The sequence below is a fragment of the Ursus arctos genome, unplaced genomic scaffold, assembly GCF_023065955.2.
Source record: "Ursus arctos isolate Adak ecotype North America unplaced genomic scaffold, UrsArc2.0 scaffold_2, whole genome shotgun sequence".
NCBI lineage: Eukaryota > Metazoa > Chordata > Mammalia > Carnivora > Ursidae > Ursus > Ursus arctos.
Genome location: NW_026622874.1, coordinates 99,440,000 through 99,466,850, shown reverse-complemented (window position 1 = coordinate 99,466,850; position 26,851 = coordinate 99,440,000). Strand labels below are relative to the sequence as shown.

Sequence of the window (26,851 nt, the reverse complement as noted above, 5' to 3'; positions counted from 1 at the left end):
CTCGACTTTTTACACAACCAATCGGCAAGAAGGAGGTGTGGGAAACGTCTGCTGCCCCATCCGGAAGGGGCGGGACACAATGTCGGAAGCAGCCAATGGGCGGCAGGGAGGCGGAGCCTCCGTGGGAGCGGAGGCGGGAACTGTCCCGAGTCCCGGAGGCGGGTCAGGTTCTGGATCCATGGAGCGATCCGAAGGGCCGAGGTGAGCGGTGCCTGTAGTGTCCCCTCGCGGTCGCCCTCCTTGAGGCCCACGGCGTTCCAGACCCCTGGAAGGGAGGGGAAGGAGACAGCGGCGCTGGGCAAAGCCGCGCCGAGGCCCCGGAGCGGGCTCCTTGGCGCTCCCCGGACCCGCTGCCCTTTGGGGGCGCTTTGCGGTCGGGCTAGGCGGGGGGATCGGGCCCTTTCCCACCGCAGGCTCTGCCCAGACGCCTGGACGCGTCCGTATACTGGCAGCCGGAGCACGGCATCCCAGAAAACTGAATTCTTTTCCTTTCTACCTGGTTTCTCTCTTTCCTTTTTTTGAAAATTGCGGTTATTTTGGGGAGGCTTCAAGGCACATGCTAATTTGCATAGCCGCACAGTTTTCAAACTTGCAGAACGTTTGCATCTCCTTGAGTATGTCATTGCTGGCCAGTAACCCAGTTCGGAGGGGCGAATTTCCAGCTAGCCCTGTTGCGTTCAGTGTCAGGTTCCTGAACCCAAATTCGCTCTCCGTGTTTACATGTTTCATCCCCCGTCCTCAAAATAAATATCGGAAGTGGTCTTGTGGCCTATGGTGTGTTGTCAGACAAGTGTCAGAGAAACTTTTTCCGTTTTGTGTTGTCATCTGCAGTTTTCGCATTTAAGAGAAACCCGAGTGAAGTTTTTTGCAAGGTAGAACGAAGAGTAAAGATGTTTGTTGTTTATTTTACATGGGTTTATTGAGGGTCTGGTCTGTGTTAGCAGTTGCGGGAAACTACCCAAAGATTTCTCTCCCAGGGAGCTCCTGGGTTCTGTTAAACCCACATTATCAATTAAGCTGCTTACAAGAAATTGCTTAATTAGTAAACATAAGGAATACATTCTTGGGATGAGCAGGAGTTTGCCAGGCAGAGGAGAAAGAGGGCAGTAGTCTAGATAGACCCGTATAGACAAGGTGCAGTGTCTAAAAGAGCTTGTGATATGCAGGAAACAGTTTGCTGTGACTAGAATATAGGGGAATTGGAGAGAATGAGAGAAAAGTAGATTTGAGATCCACTTTTTCATATGACTCGATTTTCATACAGCAGACAGTGGGACACTAGTAGATTTATTTTCCTAAAGTTTATTTTATTTTATTTTATTTTATTTTATTTTATTTTATTTTATTTTATTTTTTGGTAATCTCTGTACCCAATATGGGGCTCAAACCCAGGACCCCGGAGATCAAGAGTCCCATGTTCCTCCAAATGATCCAGCCAGGCACCCCTACGCTAGTAGATTTTTTAAGCAGAGAAGTTATTTGTCCAGATCTGTGATTTCTAAAGTAACTGGTGGTAGCATGGAGGGTGGATTGGAACAGGGAGAAAGTAGAAACAAATTGGTTGTGAAACTCTGAAAGTAGGTACAGCAAGACATTTGGGGGTTTTCGCTAAAGCAGCAGTTGTTTCGCTAAAGCAGCCTGGATTTGGAGGGGAGATTGAAAGGCTCCCGTGGAAATAGTTATATAACAGGTACCCAGTTTCTAAGATGGTTTAGATTTTCACATAAACACTGTGTATTTCCCACCATACTCTTGGGTTTTCAAATCGTGTGAGAAGTGTTGCTTTCACTTTTCAGAAGAAGATCCCATTGTGGCCAAAGATTATTGACCCATAGGTTGAGCGGTATGTGTGTCTCCTCAGTGTAGATCCCAGCATAATTAAATTTCTAAATATCCATTGCATTGGAAGTATCTATTCAGATTTTTTTGACAGATGTGTAAGAATTGGAAGACAACATTTATATTTGTGAATATAATCGATGGATATGTTAATATAATAAATGAACGAGTTAGACACATTAACTATTAACAGAGACGAATCATTTCCTGCACTTAAAACCAGGATGCAAATACATAAATGCATACTCAGTTCATTTCTTGTAACTGGTGTCTTTAGCACAGAACTTGCTAAGGCCATCAAACCTATCGATCGGAAGTCAGTCCATCAGATTTGTTCTGGACAAGTGGTCCTGAGTCTAAGTACTGCTGTGAAGGAGTTGGTTGAAAATAGTGTGGATGCCGGAGCCACTACTATTGGTAAGTTTGGGAGAGTTTTAAGCCACGGGGAGCCATCAGTTTATACTCTTTTACTCAAGAAGCATTTGTGATTATAATGAGACAATCAAATGTTGGTACAGTGAGAAATTTTATTTTTTAAACTTAAATTTAGTGTCTCTTAGGTGCCTAGTACTTAGGTAGATAGTAGAAATAATAAAAGCAGTTAACTTTTATTGTGTTCTTATATGTGTCACACGGCTATTTTTAAGTTGCAGAACAACTGCACGAGACAGAAATTGTCGTTATTTTGTCTGTTTCACAAATAAGAAAATGAAGGCCCAGGAATTTCCTTTTTTTGAGGGTCTACAGCTAGGATAATATGATTCTGGGAAGTCTGATTCCAGAGCCTCTTCTCTTTAATGACTATGTAAACATCATCCTTTTGCAAGAAAGGTAGGAAGGAAGGAAAGAAAATAAAACTATTTTATCTGGGTTAATAAATTGCCAAGAAGGCCTTTAAAAAAAGTGGAATACACCAAATGACAATAGTACATTGAAGTGAGTATAGCAATGACTCACCTTTGCATTAGGTAAGTTATAAATACAGTCAGTATAAAGGCATTTCATGGATCAGTTCTTTGAGAAATTAATATGTTAAACTTTTCAGATCTAAGGCTTAAAGACTATGGGGTGGATCTCATTGAAGTTTCAGACAATGGATGCGGGGTAGAAGAAGAAAACTTTGAAGGCTTAAGTAAGTTGAATTTTTCTAATACTGTTTTAAAATATTTGGGCAAAATGTTTCAAAAGCTTTGAGTAACACTGTCTTAGGAAACACAAAAGTGACTTTTTAGAAACAGGTTACTTTGGTAGGTATTGTGACTATTCGGTGGTGTTTCACTTGAGACATCTTGGGTCTTACTGTGCACCTCTCTTTTCAGCTTTGAAACATCACACTTCTAAGATTCAAGACTTTGCTGACCTAACCCAGGTTGAAACTTTTGGCTTTCGGGGGGAAGCTCTGAGCTCACTTTGTGCACTGAGGTGATACGACATTTTTGTCTACTAACTTGATCCCTTGCAAAAATCCCTCTGAAAATGAAAACGTATGGATTAGAATCATTGCTTATACTTTTCCATCCCGAATGCCTCAGCTTCTAACTCCCACATTCCGTTTTACCTTACTGCCAATCTAAGTGGTACTACTTCTGAAATGTAAGCCATGAAACGAAGTAAATAGTCTTGTAAAAAAAAATTGTTGCCCTTGTTAAAGCGGTAACTTCTCAATGTCAAAATAGCACGTAGACTGCACGTTAGAGACATGTTGGTTTTAATTTATTTCAGCGTTTAGGAAAAAATGTAACCAAAATTCTAATTACATATAACAGATGCTAAATTTATATGAATAATCATTTATCCATTGGAACGATAATATTTTTTGGATCCTTGTTAAAAATTGTGTTAGAACAGTAGGATTAAAACTGAGAAGTACGTCTTTATTCGTTAACATATAAGCTCTGAGATCTTTTATTTTGCAGTTTAACTCTAAAAACAAATCTTGAAGCTTTTATCACAACAGAGCCTTTACAGAACTCTCTGTCTTGCTGTCTGTTAGGTGCAAAGCCTTAGATTCTATGATGACTTTTCACTCGTAGAGCCTTTCTTGGATGATCTCAGAGGGATCAGCATTTTTTCCAGGAGGGGTTTTAGAGAACGGAAGTAAGAAAATGAGCATGTGATGAGCACCTGTGAGTTTCTGACCCCGTGGCGCCTGCTTTCTCTCCCAGCGACGTGACTATTTCCACCTGCCACACGTCCGCGAAGGTCGGGACTCGGCTGGTGTTTGATCACAATGGGAGAATTGTCCAGAGAACCCCCCACCCACGACCCAGAGGGACGACGGTCTGTGTGCAGCAGCTGTTTTACACACTCCCCGTGCGCCATAAGGAGTTTCAAAGGAATATTAAGAAGGTACAGTGAATCCAGAAGCCCAGCTCCCCAGAGCCTTCGTCGGGGAATGTACTCGTATAGTAGAAGATCTCCCACACGAAAGTACACTGAAGTTAACTCTTCAGTGAATTCTCTTCCCTGGATTTTTTTAGTTTGCCTTTTCCCACCAAAGACTGAACTTGAGGTTGATTTAACCCCCCTTTTTTTCCTTGAAAAAAAAAATCATCAAAACATATTTATTAAGTGTTCTAACATGGGAATGGGCTCTTTAAGAAGTAACTTTTTTATTCTATCGGTAGTTAGTTTTTAGTAAAGATTTTATTTATTTATTTATTTAGAAAGAGAGCATGTGCACAAGCAGGGGGAGGGGCAGAGGAGAGGGAAAGAGAGACTCTCAAGCAGATTGCTGAGCGTGGAGCTTAACGTGGGGCTCAGTCTCACGACCCTGAGATCATGACCTGAGCCGAAATCGAGAGTTGGACACTCGGGGCGCCTGGGTGGCGCAATCGTTAAGCGTCTGCCTTTGGCTCAGGGCATGATCCTGGAGTTCTGGGATCGAGCCCCGCATCGGGCTCCCTCCTCCGCTGGGAGCCTGCTTCTTCCTCTCCCACTCCCCCTGCTTGTGTTCCCTCTCTCGCTGGCTGTCTCTCTCTCTCTGTCAAATAAATAAATAAAATCTTAAAAAAAAAAAACAAAAGTCAAATACTTGGCCATTCCGCCTCTCTCTATATATATGTAGTTTTTTGTAAGATTATTTTTCTTGGTTTCCTGAAAAATGAATTATTACAACTTTTATGAATTGGAATGAAAATCCAGTAGCTAAATGTTATCTAATTCTGCTTAAAAAGTAGTTATAAACTGTGCATAAATGTATATATATGTAATTATACTACATATGATTACAGTTTTGTAAAAACAAAGCAACTGGCCTAAATGTGCATAGAAAGAAGTCTGGAAGAGAAGACGCGTGATCGTTACCAGTGGTTATCCTGGGATGTGCGATCATATGTGCTGCTTGCTATCTTCCTTGTGCTTTTCTGTTTCGTATGTATATATTTTCATAATCAAAAAGTTATTTAAACATACGCAGCTAAAAACTTTCTTGTAAAGCAATTTGTGCTGCTTGTAACTGTGAAATTTCACAAAAACATATATTTACTATAGACAAAACTTAAACATTTTTTCTTATTTGTTTATTTATCTTTTAAAGATTTTATTTATTTATTTGTCAGAGAGACAGAGAGAGCAGGCAGAGGGAGAAGCAGGCTCCCGCTGAGCAGGGAGCCCGATGCGGAACTCGATCCCAGGACCCTGGGATCATGACCTGAGCTGAAGGCAGATGCTTAATCGACAGCCACCCAGGCATTCCTTTCTTTTTTATTTAAAAATAAAAAAATTTGTATAGAAAAAAGCTTTTTTTGTCTCCCATGGTAAAAAATCAGTGCTTCAGAAATTGTAGGAATAAAGAACTCGTACTTGACAGAGATGACCATTGTTGACGGATTGGTGTATGTCTCTCCAGAGTCCTTTTAGTTTCATGTCGTTATAAATCTTGAAAGAAAATTTCAAGATAAATTAACTAGTTAGTATAATGAAATCAGGCAATACAGAACATGAAACATTTAAGTAATGTAGAGTTGTATGTGGTAGAAAGTTGATATTGTCTCTGCCGACCTCCCAGAGTTTGGTATGTATCCAAACACGTATACAGATGTATAGAGCCTTTATGCTTATGTTTTGATTTTTTTCTTAACAATTAGGATCCTATTATATATCGTAGGTATCTTTTTTGGCTCACCCATTACTTTATTCTTTATCATTCTGCCATGATAAGGATATCCCATAATTAGCTCCTTGTTGATGGTTGCTTATGTCCTTTTTAATTTTTCGTAATTACCGATTGTTCCAGCGAACATTTCTGTAATCTATCTTCGATTGTGCCAGTCTTTCTATAAGAATAAATTTCTAGAGGAGAGATCACAAGGCCTAAGGGAATGCACTTTTGATTTTTATAGCAGCAGGCACAGGGGTGCAGAGTGGTTCAGGCGGTTGAGTGTCTGAGTCTTGATTTCAGCTCAGGTCATGGTCTCAGGGTTGTGGGATCGAGCCCCGTGTCGGGCTCTGTGGGGAGTCTTTTTGAGATTCTCTCTCTCCCTCTGCTCCTCCCTCCCCCACCTCCCCACTCATGCTTTCTTTCTCTCTAAAAATTAAAAACAAAGAATCAAATACAAATAAAATCATAGCAGTGGATGTGGATACGGTGGTCCTGAGAGAAGTGTGAGTTCTCTTTTATAGCACGGACAGAGTTACACATGGGAGACGATTTACGGCTCATTCTGGCAGGAATAATCTGCCTTATTTGTACACTGATAGGAGAACCTTGAGTTGGATGCTTTAACTTGAATCGTGTAATTCTTGCAGGATGAAAGTAACACGGAGTCTCGCATTTGTGTTTTTTACACAGGAGTATGCCAAAATGGTCCAGGTCTTACATGCGTACTGTATCATTTCGGCGGGCATCCGGGTCAGTTGCAGCAATCAGGTCGGGCAAGGCAAACGGCAGCCGGTGGTATGCACCAGTGGGAGCTCCAGCATAAAGGAAAATATTGCATCGGTGTTTGGGCAGAAACAGGTAGTGGCGACCAGTTATTTAAGAGACACTTTATTGCTGTCGCAGTTAGGGCGGGTTTCCATTGTCCTTTCCAAAGCATAGAGAATAAAAGCTGGTGATTGATTTCCTTTCCTTTTTTTTTTTTTTAACGATTTTTATTTTTAAGTAAGCTCTACGCCCAGCGTGGTGCTCACATTTACAACCCCGAGATCAGGAGTCGCGTGTTCCACGGACTGAACCTGCCAGGCACCCCCAACAATTGATTTTTGAATTAGGCACTAATCACAAAAATTAACGTCAAGAGCTGAAAGACTGTGTTATTTTATTCTTCCAGAGAAGAAAACACTCCTTTTACTGTCTGTCTGAAAAAATATGTTGTGGGCAATGTGTTGGTTGTGGGTAAGTACGTCAGGCGGTCCATCTTTCTAATAAAAACATCACGGTTATTCTTACTGCCAAAAGCAGCTGTAGCCTGACCAGGGAAAGAAAACACAAACCCCTCATTCTGTATCTGCCTTTCCGAAGTTAGGATCATCCTATTTTTGTTAGGAATTAACTGCGAATCTTGTTTTCTTTCAGCTGCAGAGCCTCATTCCCTTTGCTCAGCTGCCCCCTAGTGACTCCGTTTGTGAAGAGTACGGGCTGAGCCCCGCCGACGCCGTGCAAACCCTGTTTCGGTGAGCAGATTGCTGCGGGGGAAATGGCAGTTTTCTCTGGAGTTTTTCGTTCTTAGAGATAGTGATCTTAAGGCTTATGGTTTCTTTTTTTTTTAATTTTTAAACTTATTTTATTTATCTTTTTAAAGATTTTTATTTATTTGAGAGAGAGAGACAGCAAGAGAGAGCACGAGCAGCGGGGAGAGGGAGGAGCAAGCTCCCCAGGAACAGGGGACCCAATGCAGGGCTCTGTCCCAGGGTCCTGGGATTATGACCTGAGCCGAAGGCAGATGCTTCACCAACTGAGCCACCCAGGCACCATTTTAAATTTTTTAAAATTTAAATTTAGTTTTTTTTAATTTTTATTTTTTTAAGTAAACTCTATGCCACACGTGGGACTCAAACTCACGACCCCGAGATCGAGAGTCACACGCTCTTCTGACTGAGCCAGCCAGGTGCCCCAAGGCTTATACGTTCTTATGTTCGTTATAAAATTGCAGGCATTATTACTGCTGAGAAAGAGCATTTTCTTTCTTTCTTTCTTTCTTTCTTTCTTTCTTTCTTTCTTTCTTTCTTTCTTTCTTTCTTTCTCTTTTAAGATTTTATTTATTTGAGAGAAGAGAGAGAGAGTGAGAGAGAACACGAGCAGGGAGGAGAGGGAGAAGCAAGCTCCCCATGAGCAGGGAGACCGATTCGGGGCTTGATCCCCGGACCCTGAGATCATGACCTGAGCCAAAGGCAGACACTTAATTGACTGAGCCATCCAGGCGCCCCAGAAAGAAGGTTTCTGTGAAGGGCTCTGTTACTTAATTCATTCAATATTCTGGGTTCCTGGTCCATCTTAGGGAGTTACCTATTGAATTCGCCGCTGTTTAGTGACCAATTAGAATAACTTTTTTTTTTTAAAAAGATTTTATTTATTTATTTGAGAGAGAGAGCACAAGCAGGGGGAGTAGCAGCAGGAGAGGGAGAAGCAGGCCCCCTGCTGGGCAGAGAGCCTGACATGGGGCTCGATCCCAGGACCCTGAAATCATGACCGAAGGCAGACACTTAACCGCCTGAGCCCCCCAGGGGCCCCTAGAATAACTTTTAATTTACATATATGTTTTGCTTTACTGGTATTTGGCAGAGCGTAATAAGAGGCTGTTCCCTTTAGTTCATGCCTTACCCAGCATCTTGTCCAGCATCATTATTTTTACTGTAAGAAAAATTGGCTTTTTCCCTACTTGGGTTTGGCCCTGGGACAGCCCATGTTGCTCACTCTTCCTCCACTTGCCTGTGGCTTATAAGCTTGAAATGAAAGGTGGGGACTTATTTCTTCATGTGGACATATTGTTCTTTATGGAAGTACGCATATCCCTGAGATAGTTCACAGGTAGAGTGAGCACTTTCACAACATTTTAGTAAACAGGAGTTTGCTGATGGAGAGCAGATTTTAAAAGGGCAGGGAATGTGGGCAGAAATCGTGAATATAAGTAGTTCGATTACCTGGACAGTCACTGGGATCAGCTGGAAGGTTCCAGAATGTGAGTCTGAGGTGAAACTCACTCCTTGAGTTTAGGCCAAGAATTTAATAGGGCAAGTGTGAGAGGAGAGCTGAAGCAAATCCGTTTTGAACCCACTGCATTGCCCGTGGTGGATTTGTTGACCGCAGGAGCTGTAGAACATTCCAGAAGTACTGTGTTCTTTTTATGATTTATCAGAATGAAACACAGATACGCATTAACTGAAACGTTAATACTAACATGTCACCAGGTATTCTATTTTTATTTTGATTTTACTCTAAGAACGTACCCTCTGGTGTGTTACTAACCCTTTTCATTCTGGAATCCTGCCCTTACCGTATGAACATTGAACAGCATCTCAGGCTTCATCTCTCACTGCGCTCACGGTGTTGGAAGAAGTTCAGCAGACAGACAGTTTTTCTTCATCAATGGGCGGCCTTGTGACCCAGCAAAGGTATTTAAAGATCTTTTTTGTATTAGTTTTTTCTTTTTGTCTTTAACTTTTAATTTTATTTATTATCTAGTAAGGTCTCCTGACACAGGCAATTTACATGGAACGTAGGACTTTGACTCAGAAACACGGCTTTAAATTATCTTATTTCAGCCTTTTAAAGAAGTCTGCCATACGGCTGTTTCAATTATGCATGTGTAAACGTGGATACACATGTTGATAACCCACATATTTATTACCAAAGAAATTACCACTATTTGTAGAAAGTAAATCATCTCAGAACATTGACTGCCGTGTGGACTTTTCGTGTAGACTAACACACTTGTACAGACTTCGTATTTTCTCCTCTTCTGTCCATTTTCCAGGAAAATGAGGGCCCAGATACCTTCTGCTTCAAACTGAAGCTGGTCATCCTCATAGGGTTACCTGGGTTTTAGTGGTTCTGTTTTTTCATTTTTTTTTTTTTAAGATTTTACTTATTCATTTGTCAGAGAGGGGGAGAGAGAGAGAGAGAGAGAGCACAAGCAGGGAGAGTGGCAGAGGCAGAGGGTAAAGCAGGGAGCCTGATTCGGGGCTCGATCCGAGGACCCTGAGGTCATGACTTGAGCCGAAGGCAGATTCTTCACTGACTGAGCCTCCCAGGCGCCCCTGGGGTTCAGTTTTCATTTTGCATCTTTAGCAACATTGTACCCTAGTCACAGGCTCTGATTTCCAGTGATACTTTAAAATGATTTCTCTCAGATGTGGTTCAACCTCTGCATTTCCCCCCGGATTGTATGTAGATGGTGTGATTTTCTAGTTTGTCTCTGATCGTGTTTAATAATCGCATTATAAAGTCATGTAAATACGTTTCTGTACATTAGCATGTGTTTAATGAGCATTTAAATTGCACCTGCAGCATGTTAATGACACCGGAGCCAAAATAACACAACTGGTAGATAAATAGGCCGCACCTGTGTCTTTTGATATTTCTTCAAAAGCATCTTTGGATTGGAAAAAGATTCAGGGTTAGGGGTTGATGATTAAAAATATCCCTTGGAAGGGCACAAGGAAACTTTTTTGGGCAATGGATAGATTAATGATCTTGATGGTAATCTTACTGACCTTGACTGGAAACTTATCAGACTGTATACTTTGAGTATGTGTAGTTTATTGCAGGTCCACTCTGCCTCGATAAAGCTGCTAAAATGCGTCCCTCTAGTTAGAACAGCATGTTGGGGAACACACATTCTTTTTTAATCTTTGCTTTGTATGTAGGTTTCCAGACTCGTGAACGAGGTCTATCACATGTATAATCGACATCAGTATCCATTTGTTGTTCTTAACATTTCTGTTGATTCAGGTAAGTTCCCCTGAGCTCTCTGTCACATTGGTGACTTACCCCGAAAAGAACAAAATGAAATTATAAAGCCCTGATATGACCAGAAAGAGACTTTTATAGCAATACTTACTGGCACTGTATTTTTCTTTTTTTTTTTCCATTACAGACTTTTAATTTTATAGACTTATTTTTTATAGAGGCTTTCCTGCTTTCTGCCTGAGACCAGGTTAATTGTATTATCAGAAAAATGTGACTTTTTCCTAGCACCCAAGAGAGAAGGCAGACTAAATGTTCTCCCTGATTTTAAAAATAATGCATATTTTTCTTCCGATTGGGAAAATTCTGGTTTATTGTTACCTAGTATTTTTTCTAGGCACTTAGAATATGTGCACGCCTTAAAAAAATAGATAATTAACATATATACCTCATATCCTTTGCAGGGAGAAAATTATTTTGAGTAAATTTCTATCAAGTTCTTTATCCTTAGACATGAATGTTTTCTTTCTTCCATGTCATTAAAAATTATTCAGAAACATGATTTTAGTAGCTGCATTCATTATATTCAAATGTATTGATGTATCTTAAAACTTTTTTTTTTAAAGATTTATTTATTTGAGAGAGAGAGCGCACACATGTGCGCAAGCAGGGGAGATAAGGGGCAGAAGGAGAGACTATCCAAGCAGACTCCCTGCTAAGCGCAGAGCTTGACATGGGGCTTGATCCCATGACCCTGAGATTGTGACCTGAGCAGACTCCAGGAGTGGGATGCTTAACCGACTGAGCCACCAAGGCGCCCAGTATCTTAAACTTACTAATTTTTAGCCTTATTTAAGCTGTCTTCAGTTTTTAGAAATTTAAATACTACCCTTATAATTAAATTGTTGTTTGTGACTTTGGTCATTTCCTGAAGATACGTTTCTAGAGCTAGAATTACCGTCGTGACCGTGATCGTGCTGTACTAATTCACACATCTACCAGCAGTGCACTGGGTGGTATCATTTTAACCAAACTCAGTGGGTGATAGAAGGACCTCATTCTAGCTTGTAGTTTTTTATTGTATGTTTTCATGTGTTTATTTGCTTTTTTTTTTTTTGCAAATCACCCATTCAAATACTTGCATGTTCCATCCGTTTAATAAATGATTCATCTTTTTCTTGTTTATTTGAAAGTTAATTTTATAGTTTATGAATATTAATCTGGACATTGCAATGTTTTTAATAGTACTTTCAGGGGGCGCCTGGGTAGCCCCGGTCATGATCCTGGGGTCCTGGGATTGAGCCCCACGTTGGGGCGGGGTGGTCCTTGCTCAGCGGGGAGCCTGCTTCTCCCTCTCCCTCTGCTCATTCTCTCTCTCTCTCTCAAATAAATAAATAAAATCTCTTAAAAAATAGTACTTTCAGTAACTGCAAGTGAAAAAAATAGTAGATGGGGAAATTTCTCTTGTTAAAGGTGATTTTAAACACAAGAAGTATCTTTTTTTTTTTTCCCTTAGAATGTGTTGATATCAACGTCACTCCAGATAAAAGGCAAATTTTACTACAAGAGGAGAAGCTTCTGTTGGCAGTTTTAAAGACGTCTTTGGTGGGAATGTTTGACAGCGACGTCAACAAGCTCAGTGTCTCTCAGCAGCCGCTGTTGGGTATGGAAGGTGAGAGAAACACGGGTGTGCGGACAGCTTCTGAAGCTCACAGCTTTACGATGCTTTTCCTTACTCTTTTCTGGGGGATAGTTTTTTCTGACATGGAGCAAAATCTCTCCTAGACAGAGGATGCCTCACACTCGCCAGTGCACAGCTGCGGCCGTGAGGAAATCTGATCGACGACAGAAAGGGCAGGCACGTGTGGCACATCCCGGGATGTGGTCTCACTCAGCCGTTTCTCTTTAACAAACACTTCAAGCCTTCTGTTCATTTCCAGAGTCCGAAAAAGCCGATTGTGACCACTTTTGCCCATTTTCTGATTTCTTTGCTGGAGTGGGGCATTTCTGGAGCCCTCGCTCTGCCTTTTTCCCCACATGTCACCCCCGTGCCTTCTTCACTGAGTGCCGTGTGAGAATGAGCATTGCCACCCAGCCGATCCAGCATCTGTGATAATGACAGTTGTTATTTTACTGCCTGGTCATACACGAGCAGCCGTCTGTTTAAGCGGTTCGATTCTTTTTTATCCAAACCATGTGCAGGCAGCACATCTGGGAGGGGGACGGAGCCCCAGCCACCCTCCTTGGCAGAGGGAAGACTTGGCCATCACCTCCCCTGATGGCCAGCTCTGCTCCTTGGGGTGCATCCTGTCTTCTGTAGGCCAGCCTGGCCCAGTCTCCAGGTCTGTGTGTGTGGGGATGGAGGTGGTGGGTGCCCCTTATTGTGTCCTCTGAGTGGGGGAAGACCAGAGCTCCGAGGGAGCTGAAACTAGGGTTTGGTGGACAGCTAAGGTGACAGACGAGTGTTGTTCCCGGTGAGAGGAAACGGTTTCGGATGAGGCTTTGTAAATGGAAGGTAGGGGAGTTGCTGTAAGTCAGGGCCTTGGGGGGGGCACGGATACAGAGCAGCTCTGTCCTCGCATTCCCTAGCACCCCAGGGGTGGTGAAAGGCCGATTTGGAAGATAGCAGGCCGGCTCTCCTGTTGATAATCCGGGAATGAGGTGGAAGTGAAGCTCCCGAGGGAGGGGTGGGGCCAGAGCACAGAAACGTGGACAGTAGAGTGGCGGAGCTTTGATTTGGTCGCCGGTGGCCCTGCTTACTCTCAGTGTGGGGTGCCACGGATGTGGGTGTACGCGGGGAAGGGGCGGAGGATGGTCAGTTGCGAAACGGGCCAGGGTGGCATCTCTGAGCCCGCTCATAGTCACTTGGCCATGGGCTACCCTGTAAGGAGACCCGGCTCAGAATATCGGGGCATCCCGAAGCACAGTTGAACCAGTGTCCCCTTTCAGCCATTTGACTGAATACAGAAACACAGCCCCGAGGTCAAGAAATAGCCCCCGTAAACCACCCTGGGACTCCTTTACTTACACCGCCCCCCTGGTGGTGACCATTTTCCTGACTTCTGATGCCACAGGTTCGTTTTTACCTGCTTTTAATTTGAAGCCACCCAGTGCACGGACTTTTCTGGGATTTGTTTCTTTCTCTTGATATCTCGTGGGACTCATGCATGTCGCATGGGGCAACTGACGCGTTCCCTCTCTTCGCTGTGCAGCAGTCCCTTGTATTTAAATGCCACGGTTCGCTTGTGGACAGTTGGGTCGTTTCCGGGATTGGGGTGTCGATTGCGCTACCCCCAGCAGTATGTAAACATTCCTTTTGATCCTCGCCCTCGTGAACTTTTGTCGGGTCTTAAATCCGTACCCGCGCCCGTGAGGATACGCTGGCATCCCGCCGTGGTTGTCGTCCGTGTGCCCTTTACGATGAACGTGGGGCCGTTTTCGGATGTTTGAGCGGCCGTTGGATTCCTGCTTTTGCGAAGGGCCTGTGCAAGCGGAGATAGCCTCTGGTTCCATTTCCGTGCAGCCCCTGATGCTCTTCTCTGTTCCTGTCTGCTCAGGTCACTTAATACAAACGCATTCGGCGGAATCGGACAAGCCTCAGCCAGAAAAGCGGGATAGTCCTGCTTCGTTAAGGACCGGAGGAGAAGAGAAGAGGGCAGTGACCATTTCCAGACTGAGAGAGACCTTTTCTCTTCGGCACACAGTGGAGAACAGGCCTCAGGGCCCGAAGACCCCTGCCCCGAGGCGGGTTTCCCCAAGACAGACGAGACACGAGCAGCTTCCCGGCGTTTCAGACTCTCTCTGCGCCCGGAGGCCCATCCCTGGCACGGACTCGCGCAGCCCCCGGGAGGAGGTGATGCGTTCAGAGAAGGGCCCCTGTGACCTCAGGGACAGAGGGGACACGGAGCAGGACTCGGGGCACAGCCGCCCGTCAGCTGGCCCGGAGGAAGGGTTTGTCACCCCTGGGGCAGGCGGTCACGCCAGCACGGACTGTGCCACACGCTGCCCTGAAGACAGGTTTTCACAAGGAAGCGTGGCATCTCGGGAGAAGTCACCTGAGACTGACCGTCGCTCTGCGGACCCTGAAGGCCATTTCGACCAAGAGGATGGCAGTCGGACAGGTAGAGTCTTGCCGCAGCCCACCGACGTGTCCTCCTCAAACACAAAGCGTTTTAAAAAAGGTGGAGTCCCTTTCAGTTCCGACGCCCGCCAAGGGTCGGTGAAGACTCGGACCTCGTCAGCATCTCAGGTCGACGTGGCTGTTAAAATCAGTAAGAAAGTAGTGCCCCTCGCCTTTTCTATGCGCTCTTTAGCTAAACGAATAAAGCAGTTGCAGCAGCAAGAACAGCAGAGAGAAGGCAAACAGCACTGTAGGAAGTTCAGGGCCAAGATTTGCCCCGGAGAAAGCCAGGCCGCAGAGGATGAACTCAGAAAGCAGATAAGGTAAAGTTCTTCCTTAGGGGTATTTGTGCTCGTGTCCGTGAGGCTTCCAGGCCCTGCTTTCGCTCCCCTGGGTGTCTTCTGCTCTGCCCGCCTCTCCTCTCCTGGCTCAGGGCACAGGTGTGGCCCTGCCTCGGCTCCAGGGTCTGGTCCTCCGGCTGCCGGACAGACAGACCTACCTGGGGGCCTTCCCCGCACCACAGACCCGGCGCATCCCGACGTCAGACCTGTCCGAGCTCCTCTCTCTTCCTTTCCCGGCCTCCTTCCTCTCTGCCTTCTCAGTGCTCCTTCTCGAAGATTCTGATTCTGGGGTCTCCATCCACAGATTGGTCATTAATTAGCCTCACTGGTGTGTCCTTGGTGATGCTTTTTCCATGCACCGCTTTATTTTCGTGGCCTCTCATGTGCGGCAAATTAATTTTCTTCAAAGAGCTCTTTCTCCGTGAAACCTTTCAAGAATTGTTTCCTTAGATTTTCTTAGCATATCCTTTCCATCAGTCCAAATTAATCAGTGCCTCCTTGACCCTGACCCCCTTCCTCTTCGTGAAGGTTTCAGCTCACAGTGACTCCTCCCTGCACTGAATTCTTTTTTTTTTTTTTTAATATTTGACAGGAGCCTTTTATTTTATTTTTTTATTTCATTTTTTTTTAAACATTTTATTTATTTATTTGACAGAGAGAGACAGCCAGTGAGAGAGGGAACACAAGCAGGGGGAGTGGGAGAGGAAGAAGCAGGCTCCTAGTGGAGAAGCCTGATGTGGGGCTCGATCCCAGAACGCCGGGATCACGCCCTGAGCCGAAGGCAGATGCTTAACGACTGTGCCACCCAGGCGCCCCCCCTGCACTGAATTCTTGGTGGTTTTTGGAGACATTGCTATTTCCCATTCGTTTATTTATTTTGATTTTGATTTTATTTTTTAAATTTATTTATCTTTTATTATTTTTTAAAGATTTTATTTATTTGTCAGAGGGAGAGCGAGTGAGAAAGCACAAGCAGGGGAAGTGGCAGACCAAGGGAGAGGGAGAAGCAGGCTCCCCGCTGAGTAGAGAGCCTGATGTGGGGCTCGATCCCAGGACTCCAGGATCACGAACTGAGCTGAAGGCAGACGCTTAACCGACTGAGCCACCCAGGCGTCCCCCATTATTGATTTATTAGTGGAAAGTATAATGCATTATCAAACTTGTGATTTCCAGAAGACTGCATAGGGTAAGGCTAAGTAATAAAGGGAGTTAATTTAAAGAAAACTGTTAATAGAAAACACTGGTCACCACCACTTCGTTGAGAATAATCAGGTACGACGTTGTGACTTCTAAAAATGATGAGTCCTCGTGAAGTATTTAACTTTTATCTTTTTATTTTTTAAATTTTTTTATTTTTTTAAAGATTTTATTTATTTATTCGACAGGATAGAGACAGCCAGCTAGAGAGGGAACACAAGCAGGGGGAGTGGGAGAGGAAGAAGCAGGCTCATAGTGGAGGAGCCTGATGTGGGGCTCGATCCCACAACGCTGGGATCACGCCCTGAGCCGAAGGCAGACGCTTAACCGCTATGCCACCCAGGCGCCCCTAACTTTTATCTTTTTTTTTTTTTTTTAAAGATTTTATTTATTTATTCGACAGAGATAGAGACAGCCAGTGAGAGAGGGAACACAAGGAGGGGGAGCGGGAGAGGAAGAAGCAGGCTCATAGCGGAGGAGCCTGATGTGGGGCTCGATCCCATAACACCGGGATCACGCCCTGAGCCGAAGGCAGACGTTTAACCGCTATGCCACCCAGGCGCCCCTAACTTTTATCTTTTTTTTTTTTTTTTAAAGATTTTATTTATTTATTCGACAGAGATAGAGACAGCCAGTGAGAGAGGGAACACAAGGAGGGGGAGCGGGAGAGGAAGAAGCAGGCTCATAGCGGAGGAGCCTGATGTGGGGCTCGATCCCATAACACCGGGATCACGCCCTGAGCCGAAGGCAGACGTTTAACCGCTGTGCCACCCAGGCGGCCCGTAACTTTTATCTTTTTAAATGTTGTATATGTTTTGTCCGAGCAGGTCCTGAGATGTGCTGTGTCTTGCACATGGTGCATTGAGATTTTGTGGCACTTTTATCTGGACCACTAAGCTTTGCCTAATTTTGACAATCAATTCTTCAACAGCAAGCATTCTATTATATAATTCCCTTGATATCCACAGTGCCTAGCTTACATTGAAAATGTTTTCAGAAAATAGTCCTTTAAAGTGTGTGTGATTAATGGGGGTGAACCTCTTTGGGTGGCATCTGGGGCCTGTGAACTCTGAGGGATGCAGTGATGAGCCAGGATCCTCGCTCACGCACGATCATGGAACACACGCTTGATAGGGAAAGACCTGTAAGGTGCCCAAAATGAAAACTAATTATATTTTCCCTTTGAATTCTTTTAGTCTACTCAGTGAGTGACATCAACTGTAATTTTTAAAAATAGTAATTTTTTAAAAGAACATGAGCAGGGGGAGAGGGGGAGGGACAAGCAGACTGCCTGCCAACTGGGGTCCCCAATGCAGAGCTTGATCCCAGGACCCTGAGATCATGACCTGAGCCAAAGACGGATGCTTAACCAACTGAGCCACCCAGGCGTCCCTAAAAGTAGTGATTTTAAATCAACAGATATTCATCGATCACCTGTCGTCATGGTTCTGGAATTTGGGTACACGTGACAATCGCTGAGGAAGCCAGCCTCAGGAGATCCTGCTTAGTAGAGCCGGTAGATTGTTGATGTGGGGCCCAGGCGTCTGCATTTTTGACAAGTACCCCAGTTGGTCACTTTGAGAACCCTGATCCACAGTGGGCCCCGCATTGGCTTCTGGCCTTCAGTGCACGGCTGCTGGATCGGCTCTTGGTTCCGAGTTGTGGTTCTGCCGATGACTTTTTCCTGAGACACATTCAGAGTGAAAGATTAGGCTGTAATTGAAGGTACTTTGGTTGTGTTTATATTTTGAGTTAAAACTAATTATATCAAGTTATAAGGTTTTGCTATGTTTTAGTTCATGGTGGGAGAGACACCCGCAAAAACAGAATGCCTGAGTCTTCGGGCTGGTACAGCTTCTTCCTGTGGGGAATCTACCTGGGGAGCCAGAGCACAGAATCAGAGCCAGGGAGTTGGCCTTCGTGCCTCTTACGTGTGTGTTGCCTCTCAGCTGGAATCCACTGTACTTTGCCCCACTTTGCAACACTGGAGGCTGGACCATGGAAGCGTTTCTCCTGGGGCCCTGCCAGACTTTGTCAGTAGGGGGCGCTGGAGGGACACCGCAAGACAGCGCTCGAGCCCGGCTTCTCTCCTTGCTTCTTGGCGGCCCTTGTCTTTTCCTCCTGCAAGGCAGCCGCCAGCAGCAGGCCCAGCAGTGCTCACTCTGTTGTTCCAGACAACTTGACAGACTTGTTTTTATCCAGTGGGCTGCAAGTCTGAAGCTCAGCCGGGGAGGGGGCAGCGCTCTTCCAGGAGTTCCTTCTTGGACGCACTCCCGAATCCTTAGAGGTCGCAGCTGCATCCTACATTTGCTACTCCTGTGGTTCTTAGCTAGGTATTAATCACCTTATACTAGTTGCCAGTACTATTACGAATTTTCCCTGTTCAAATCACGGGTGTGGTTTTTGTGTCTTGATTGGACTCTGACATGGAATTACTACCAGGAATGGTCCCAGGAGACACACCCTCAAAGACAGGATTTGGGGATTGGTTTGATCCTGACCTTGGACCTGAGCTCCGTGCTCAGCTCCTTGCCAACAGGAAATGGGAGGTTAGTAATCCATGGTGCACGGAGGCATCACTGTTAAGACTCTCACCCGTGGTTGACCGGTGAAGCACCCACCTGATCAGGAGCCCAGGTGGCTGCTGTGCTGTGGGAGGGACCTTCCTCGCTGCGCCGGAGCGCTTACAGAAAGAGGGGACCGTCTCCCGTCTCCGCTCCAGGTGCCGTCTGAGAACCACAGTACTTCCGTGGCAGGTCTGACAGTGTCTCATGTCCTGCGGCCACAGGGGCGATCCTCCTGAGTTGTGTGGGGTGGAGAATGGCAATGTCAGGGTCTCGCGGGAAGATCAGTGGTGCTGTCTCCCGTCTGCACTGACGCACGTAGTCACTCACGGAGTTAGACTTCGAAGCCACCCACCAAAGGAGCCATGGGTGAGCTTGGCAGGTATCAAAAGGATGGATACCCAGGATGGGTAAAAAGGTAGTCTTACACACTGTTGTGGGAGTGCAAACTTCTGTAGCTCTATCGAAGTAAAAAAAAAAAAGTACGTCCACAGCTAGGGATTTATCGCACAGAAATACCCCCAGAACGGTGCGGATTTATGTCCATGAAGGCTCGCTGCAGTGCGTTTTGTATTACTCGAAATGGAAACAGCCGAAATGTCCATTAGTAGAGAATTTGTCAGACAAGTTATGGTCCATCCACACAGTGAGTTCCCATACTCGACTGAAAAGAGTGAAGGAGAGCTGTACGTTTGGGTCTGAGATGGCGCCTGAGATGCATTGTGAAGTGATGGGCGTAGAACAGCGTGAAGAATTAGGATTCCGTTCTCGTTTGTTTCAAACAATGTGTAGACAAAGGTCTGGGAGGACGTACAGTAGTAACAGTAACAGAGCTCCAGTCTCTGGGGAGCTGGATGAATGAACAGCTAATGGTATCTTTCGAGGGTGGAATTATTAGGGGCGCATGGGTGGCTTAGTCTGTTAAGGGTCTGTCTTTCCCTGAGGTCATGATCCTGGGGTCCTGGGATCGAGCCCCGCATCAGGCTCCCTGGTCAACAGGGGAGTCTGGTCTGCTTCTCCCTCTCCGTCCGCCCCTCCCCCTGCTCATGCGCGCGCTCGCTCGCTCTCAAGTAAATAAATAAAATCTTAAAGACAGTGGAATTATTAGGGATGTCCTCTATTTTATGTTTTTGTATTGTTTTGTATTACAGTCTATGAAAAGTAATCTTTTAAAATTATAATGACTCATAACGAACATTTTCTCCACGCAGTAAAACGATGTTCGCGGAAATGGAGATCATTGGTCAGTTTAACTTGGGATTTATAATCACCAAACTGAACGCAGACATCTTCATAGTGGACCAGCACGCTACGGACGAGAAGTACAACTTCGAGATGCTGCAGCAGCACACTGCCCTCCAGGGCCAGAGGCTCATAGCGTAAGCTCGTTTTGCTGTTCAGAACTCCCAGTGTTGTCTTTACCCCAAAGTGGAAGACCTACGAGCTTATATGTGTGTGTTTCCCTGTTTTTCAGCCACAAGCATCACTATGGCAGATTTGTAATAATAGTCATAGCTGCTGTGTACCGAGTGCTTGTTAGGTGCCAGGCACAGCTGACACGCATTTACACGCACTAACTCATTGACTGCTCCCAGACCTACGAGGTGGCTGCTGTTCCCGTCAACGCTTCACAGGGGTTCACACGGCGTCTCACAGACACAGCGGTTAGGGAGCTTTCCCAAGTTCATAGAGCTAATGTGTTCTTTTTTTTTTTTTAAGATTTTATTTATTGATTTGAGAAAGAGAGTGCATGTGAGTGGGGGAGGGGCAGAGGGAGAAGCAGGCTCCCCGCTGAGCAGGCAGCCCCACACAGGACTCAGAATCCCAGGACCCTGGGCTCATGACCTGAGCCGAAGGCAGACGCTTAACCGACTGAGCCACCCACGCGCCCCGTTATGTGTTAAGTATCAAGCCTTTTACCTTTCCTGGTTGGCCAGAAAATCATCCTGATGAAGGGCAGTTTATGGTATATCGTGTGTCCGTTTCTAGCACACAGGGTGCGTGCGTTCAGAAAGGCGGCATCGCCTGTGTGTCCGTCCCCAGCTAGACGAGCTCATGTCCAGTGATTTGTCACTGCGGACTGTGGTGTTTCTCTTCCCTTTGCCAAACTGCCCGCTTTACAAGGTGGTGGGAGGGGATATCAAGTAAACCAGGAGTCCTTTCTTAAGCCAAGTTAGAAGAAGAGGTCCTGGATTTTCATTTGGGAAATTCAACGACGTAGAGAAACACACTCAGATCCCAACGGGGGTAGATCCCAGCAAGAAGAAATGTTCAACTACAACAGTCAGGCAGCGGGGAAAATACGCTGAGTTTACGGAGTTCTCTGTTTCCTGTGCAGTGGATGAATTCTGTTTATTTTCAGCAGGTGTAAATGGTAACACCAAAGACGTTCAGTAGGCTACTTTATCAGGGCGCCTGGGTGGCACAGTCCGATGGGCGTCTGACTCTTGGTTTGGGGTTGGATCGTGATCTCAGGGTTGTAAGATCCAGCGCAGCGTCGGGCGGCACGCTCAGCAGGGAATCTGCTTGAAGATTCTCTCCCTCTGTCCCTCCCCCCACTCATGCTCTCTAAATGAATGAATGAATGAATGAATGAATAAAATCTTAAAAAAAAAACTTACTTTATCATACTGGATTATTCCTGCCTTTTTCACAGAGGTCTTATTTTTCAGCCATTTTACATAAATAACATCTTGTTCGTGACATTTCAGGTTGGCTCAGGTAATCACAGGCTGGGCCATATTTCAAGGATAAAGAACATAGGTCCATCCTTTCCTGTGGGGCCCCGTGTGGTCTGGCCCTCCCGACGCCCTCACCTCCTCGTTCTCCATGCTCGAGCCCCACTGGCCATCTTTCTTTTTCAAAACCTTGGCAGGCCTGATGAATTCCCACGTGGCCATTAAGAAGAACAAAGTGGGTCTTTGTGTGTGGCTCTGGGAACATCAGTGGTCCATCCTCGGGCCTTTGCACAGACTTGTCCCTGCCTAGAATGCTTGTCCCTGCACTCACCCCTCCATCCATTACTTGATAATTGCCATCACCCCTGCCCCTCCCCCATCTCCTCTCAGAGGCCTCTTCCTCAGAGACACCTTCCCTGACCCTGTCTCCAGATCGGTCGTACTTGCTCTGTGCTCTTGTGGACTGGGTGTCTCTTCCTCTTGACTGGCAGCATGCTTTGTAATTATAGTTTGTTTGACTGCTTGATCAATGGCATTCTTCCCCACTGGTCTCTTACTCCGTGGGCGCGGAGACCGGGCCATCCTATCTCCTGCCCTTATCAGTCTGTCTCATTAAGCACGCGGGGAATCCAGGAGGACAGGTGGGTGGCTTGCCTGGCGGACAGACGGAGACAGGAGTATTGCAGGCGCGGAAGGGGCAGGATAGCAAACAAATGCTCTTTATTCTGCTTTCAGAGGCCTGTAATGCAGCACGGGGAGGAAAAATGCCATCTTCATGTTCTCCCATTATCTTTGAGAGTGGAGTCAGAGAAGCCCAGGGTCGGGGGGGTGGGCTGACAGACTGAGGAAAGCCAGCTGCTTTTGTGGTCGTTTTAACTTTAATAAAAGAAGATTAAAGGGGAATTCTCAGGCAGTTACGTGATAGGAAAGGCACATAGCTCAGAGTGTCGCGTTGCTTTTTGAAAGGAATTCAGAGAAGCACGGACTGGTTTAGTTTCTCTACTGCTTTATAGCTAAAGGTTTGACTTCGAGATTGGGTTTGAATCTCCTCTCTCTGTTCTTTCAGACCCCAGACTCTCAACTTAACGGCTGTCAATGAAGCTGTTCTAATAGAAAACCTGGAAATATTCAGAAAGAACGGCTTTGATTTTATTATCGACGAAGGGGGTGAGTTATTAGGACTACGAGGTGCATTCTGTCAGCACCGGGAACAGTCTTTGAGGTTCTGTGGATCCGTGTATTTCATCAGAGATGGGCACGGTTCCCCCAAAAGCATTTTGCTGCTTTCCTCTCTTGCAGCGTTCGTCATCACAGGTAGCCCTGGAGTGAAACGTGCTCTCCAAATAACAGTCTTCTCTGAATTTTCTTCTTTTAGCTCCAGTCACCGAAAGAGCTAAATTGATTTCCTTGCCAACTAGTAAAAACTGGACCTTCGGACCCCAGGACATCGACGAACTGATCTTTATGCTGAGCGACAGTCCTGGGGTTATGTGCCGGCCTTCCCGAGTCAGGCAGATGTTTGCCTCCAGAGCCTGTCGGAAGTCTGTGAGTCAGGAGCGCTCGTCCGCCGGCACCTGCAGGCCCTGCTCGGGCTTGTGGGGGAGGCCGTGTTGTTGACGGTGGCTGGGACTGCCCTGGGTCGTCACATATAACACAGCCACGTGCGTCTGTAAGCACGTGTACCCCGTGAGCCGATCACGGCTTCGCTCTGACCTCTGACCCGTCATTACAAGCAGCACGCTCTGTTAGCGCGTTCGCGGATCCCGGGTCGGGGAGCTGCCCAGGCCCGGTTTGTCTGTGGGCGGGGAGTAGCTCGGGCAGGTGAGCCTTCCTGCTGCCGGCCCTAAAGGCAAGGCCTCCCTCGAGCGGGCACCTCACTGGGCGCCCGGTTCCACGGCCGCCGCTCAGGCTGCCCCGGGGGGGGGGGGGTGATCAGGCCTGATGTCAAAGTAAAGCAGGTGCCTCTGGATCACCTGGCCCCTGGGAGCGGCCGGGATGCCCTCCCTTCATCCAACCCTCCCTGAGCCCCGGCTGTGTGCCCCGTCCAATAGGTTCAGGAAAGAAGTTAGAACAGCGTGGGGCTGGGGAGTGGCCACGACAACCCGGGCAAGCAGTCGAGGTGACGGCAGGGAAGGGCTGTCTTAGGAGGGGTTATCTGAGCTGACGCCTGGAAGGGACAGAGCCCCGTGGGGAAGAGCTCTCCGAACAGAAGAAACAGCAAGTGCAGGGGGTGGGGTGTGTGAACCAAGCCTGAGGCTGCCCGTGTGACCAGAGCGGGGCCGGGGTGCGAGTGCAGCAGCTTCCTCACGTTTGGGGGGCGGGTGGCCTAAGAGCTGTTGCAGACTTGGGCTCTGAGGCCCCGTCAGGCTGTAAGTGGAGGTGTCTGAACCGGTCAGATGAGTGATGCAGAGCTCGGGGAAATGTCGGAGAGAAAACAGCCTTGCGATTGGATGACGTTACTCCAGGGAGGGGTGCTTAGAGCAGAGAGCGGGCCGGGGCTGACTTCCAGCCACGCGGCTTTGCTTGATGAAGACCTAATACCGTTCCCCGGTCCCGGGGTGAGTGGGAGGCAGCGCGGACCAGCCTGTGCTCATACCAGGCGTTCATTTTGGAATCCCGTCTCGACGTGACTCAGAGCTCTCTGGGGCCACAGGCTGCACCCCGACCTTCTGCCCCCTGGCAGGCCCATGGTGCTGCGGCTCTTCCTCCGTCCATGTGCTCAGCGTTGTGGGCTCCCCTCTGCCGCACCCCGAGGGGCCGTGCTCCTCCCTGCTGGCCCTGCAGCCCTGTCTGCTCACTCAGCTCTGGCCACACGGGCCACCTTCCAGGTCTGCGGCTGCTCCAGCCCTCCTCCCGCCTCACATCCCTCCTTCACGGACCTGGCTCCCTCCGGTCCTTGGGCTCCCCCTGGCACCCCTCTGAAGTAGCCTCTCCCAGGCTCTGGGGCACGGCCCCCTGGGTGATACTTGCCTTATTTCTCTGCGAACTTGTCTGCTGCATGTCTTGCCTCTGGCGCTGTGTGTGGCCCGTGGAAGAAGGAAGGAGACGCATAGGCTCAGGCTTGTCGCCTCCCACCATCTCTCTTTGTTTCTCAGGGGCTCAGTTTCTCCGTGTTTGCTGTGGACTCCGTGTTTGCTCATCGCCATGTATGTGTCACATAGAGATACATGCTCTGGAGAAAAGCAGGGTGAGGGCCACAGAGGGACAGGCAGGGAGTGCTCCTGAGAGGAGGCAGGGACAGAAGCCTGAAGGAAGGGGCAGTGAGACATGCAAGTATCTGGGGACGGAGTCTCCTGGGCAGAGGGCATAGCCAGTGCCAAGGTCCTGGGGCAGGTGCTTGCATAGTCCATCTGTAAGAGCTGGCCTGCTGGAGTGGGGGCAGGGAGGAATGAGCGCTTGCAGGTGCAGGCACTAAGGCCAGTGAGGGCCAAATCAGGTGATGCGTGTGGGCTTTTATCCAGGTGAGAGGGAAGAGCTGAGAAGGTGAGCCATGTAGGTGATCTGACATGCCTTTTTTTTTTTTTTTAAAGATAGGGGCACTGGGGTGGCTCAGTCAGTTGAGCGTCTGCCTTCAGCTCCGGTCATGATCCCGGGGTCCTAGAGTCGAGCCCCATGTGTGGCTCCCTGCTGCTCTCCCTGCTTGTGTGTGTGTGCGCTTTCTCTCTCTCTCTCTTTGTCTCGCTGTCTCTCAAATAAATAAATAAAATCTTAAAAATAAAACAAAAAAATAAATAAAAGGAGTTGCTGGCTGCTGAGTGCAGAGCAGCCAGAAGGGGGCCACAGGGAGGCCTGCCCGGGTGACAGGTCAGGGCAGCTGCACGGAGGCGGTGATGGAGTCGCCGAGACTGGTCGGATCCTGGACAGGTTTGGTCAGCGTCCCTGGCAGCGGTGTGCTGCTGTGCGGGAGCCATGAGGCGCTGGATTTCCCGAAGGGGGGGGCCTCAGACAGGAGAGAGTAGGTAGGGCTCCTCCAAGAAGATTTTTCGGGGAACGTTGTTTTTGAGTTGTAATCTTGTCCGTCTCTGTTTCAGAAGAAAATACTACTGAAGAGTTGCTGTTTTGACCAAGACCAGTAAAACTTTCACCCACTGTGTCTCCTCTTCAGGTGATGATTGGAACTGCTCTTAACACGAGCGAGATGAAGAAGCTCGTCACCCACATGGGCGAGATGGACCATCCCTGGAACTGTCCCCACGGAAGGCCGACCATGCGACACATGGCCAACCTGGATGTCATTTCTCAAAGCTGACCGCGCTGCTCCTTTTATAGAACTATACATTTTATTGCAGATTTTTCTGTTCCCAAAAGCAGGGTTTTAACTAGCCGCTTCTTGTTTGCAAACGAACCTGGCGTTTTAAAAAAAATGACCAGATCCTTCGACGTGATCTCGAGAACCTTTTCAGACCACATGGAGCATCGCTTGCCACGTTTTTTTGTTCTGCACTTGAATGTGTGCACGTGTACAAGGGAGAGCACGTCACAGAAACAGGAAGAACGCCTGGCAGGTCCCTCAGGCCTCTGCTGCTGCGGCCTGAGCTATTTTAGCCGCGGCTTTCGGCCCGTAATATGATTACATTCATAATGGTTTGATTTTATAAAATCATGGTCCTTTTGAGTTAGTGGTTCTCAATCCTAACACATATTAGATTAAAAAAAAGAAAAAAGGAATAAAAACAAAACCCAAGGGGGATTCCCTGCCCAGCTGAAAGAAAATGGCCCAGGTGGGGCCTGGGGTCACTATTTTTAAATGGTCCCTGGTGCAGCCCGGGTGGCAAAGCACTGTCGCAGGCGAGGGGAAAAAAAGGTTGATTTTTCTGTAACCTTACTGCTGCGGTTTTGTTTCCTTGGGCTGTGAATTGCAGGATGTTCTCCTTACTTGCCCTGAGTGGTACTGGAGAGAGCAGAAACTCTGTTGTCAAATAGTTTTTCATGGACTCTCGTCCCGTTTGAACCCGGCCAGAGACGGAGGTCAGAGTGCCCTCTGGACCCAGATGGCTGTTGGTGTAGAGTGACCAGTGTGAAGCACCCGCCCCGTGCTCACCCACCCTCCCAGCTTCTGTTTGCAAACTTAGAATTCTTCAGATGTCGTGAGACAATCACGTAATCATTGTCATGTGTCAAACACTATGCAGCTGTGCCCTGCTGCGGCTCATTTGATCATTGCAGGAACTGCACATTGGGGTTTGGTAGGCACCCCCCACATCCCGACTGCCAAGACTGCTGTGTCCTAATCTGAGAACCCTCAAATACGTGACCTAAATGGC

General features: G+C 47.0%; 1 protein-coding gene across 2 annotated transcripts; it reads left to right on the top strand.

Moving 5' to 3' along the window:
* The first annotated feature begins 12 nt into the window (after positions 1–12).
* PMS2 (PMS1 homolog 2, mismatch repair system component) lies at positions 13–26,202 on the top strand. 2 transcript variants are annotated; one of them, XM_026516281.4, is made up of 15 exons: positions 13–201; positions 2,117–2,256; positions 2,885–2,971; positions 3,159–3,261; positions 4,005–4,188; positions 6,632–6,799; positions 7,358–7,455; positions 9,294–9,393; positions 10,648–10,732; positions 12,204–12,359; positions 14,245–15,130; positions 20,121–20,288; positions 22,654–22,754; positions 22,963–23,132; positions 25,693–26,202. In XM_026516281.4, exons 1-15 carry the CDS (start codon positions 80–82, stop codon positions 25,834–25,836), a joined length of 2,712 nt encoding a protein of 903 aa, XP_026372066.3. In that variant the 5' UTR covers positions 13–79; the 3' UTR covers positions 25,837–26,202. The 2 variants fall into 2 exon arrangements, with proteins under 2 accessions (XP_026372066.3, XP_057171493.1); XM_057315510.1 differs by lacking the exons at positions 13–201; positions 2,117–2,256; positions 3,159–3,261 and having other exon boundaries at positions 2,884–2,971.
* Positions 26,203–26,851: the final 649 nt, after the last annotated feature.

Bases quoted from the DNA above. Each gene is read 5' to 3' on its own strand.
- PMS2 (XM_026516281.4), top strand. From the start codon at position 80: ATGTCGGAAGCAGCCAATGGGCGGCAGGGAGGCGGAGCCTCCGTGGGA. The intron at 9,394-10,647 runs GTATTTAAAGAT...CTTTGTATGTAG, and splicing joins GGCCTTGTGACCCAGCAAAG to GTTTCCAGACTCGTGAACGA. The intron at 20,289-22,653 runs GTAAGCTCGTTT...CTGTTCTTTCAG, and splicing joins CAGGGCCAGAGGCTCATAGC to ACCCCAGACTCTCAACTTAA.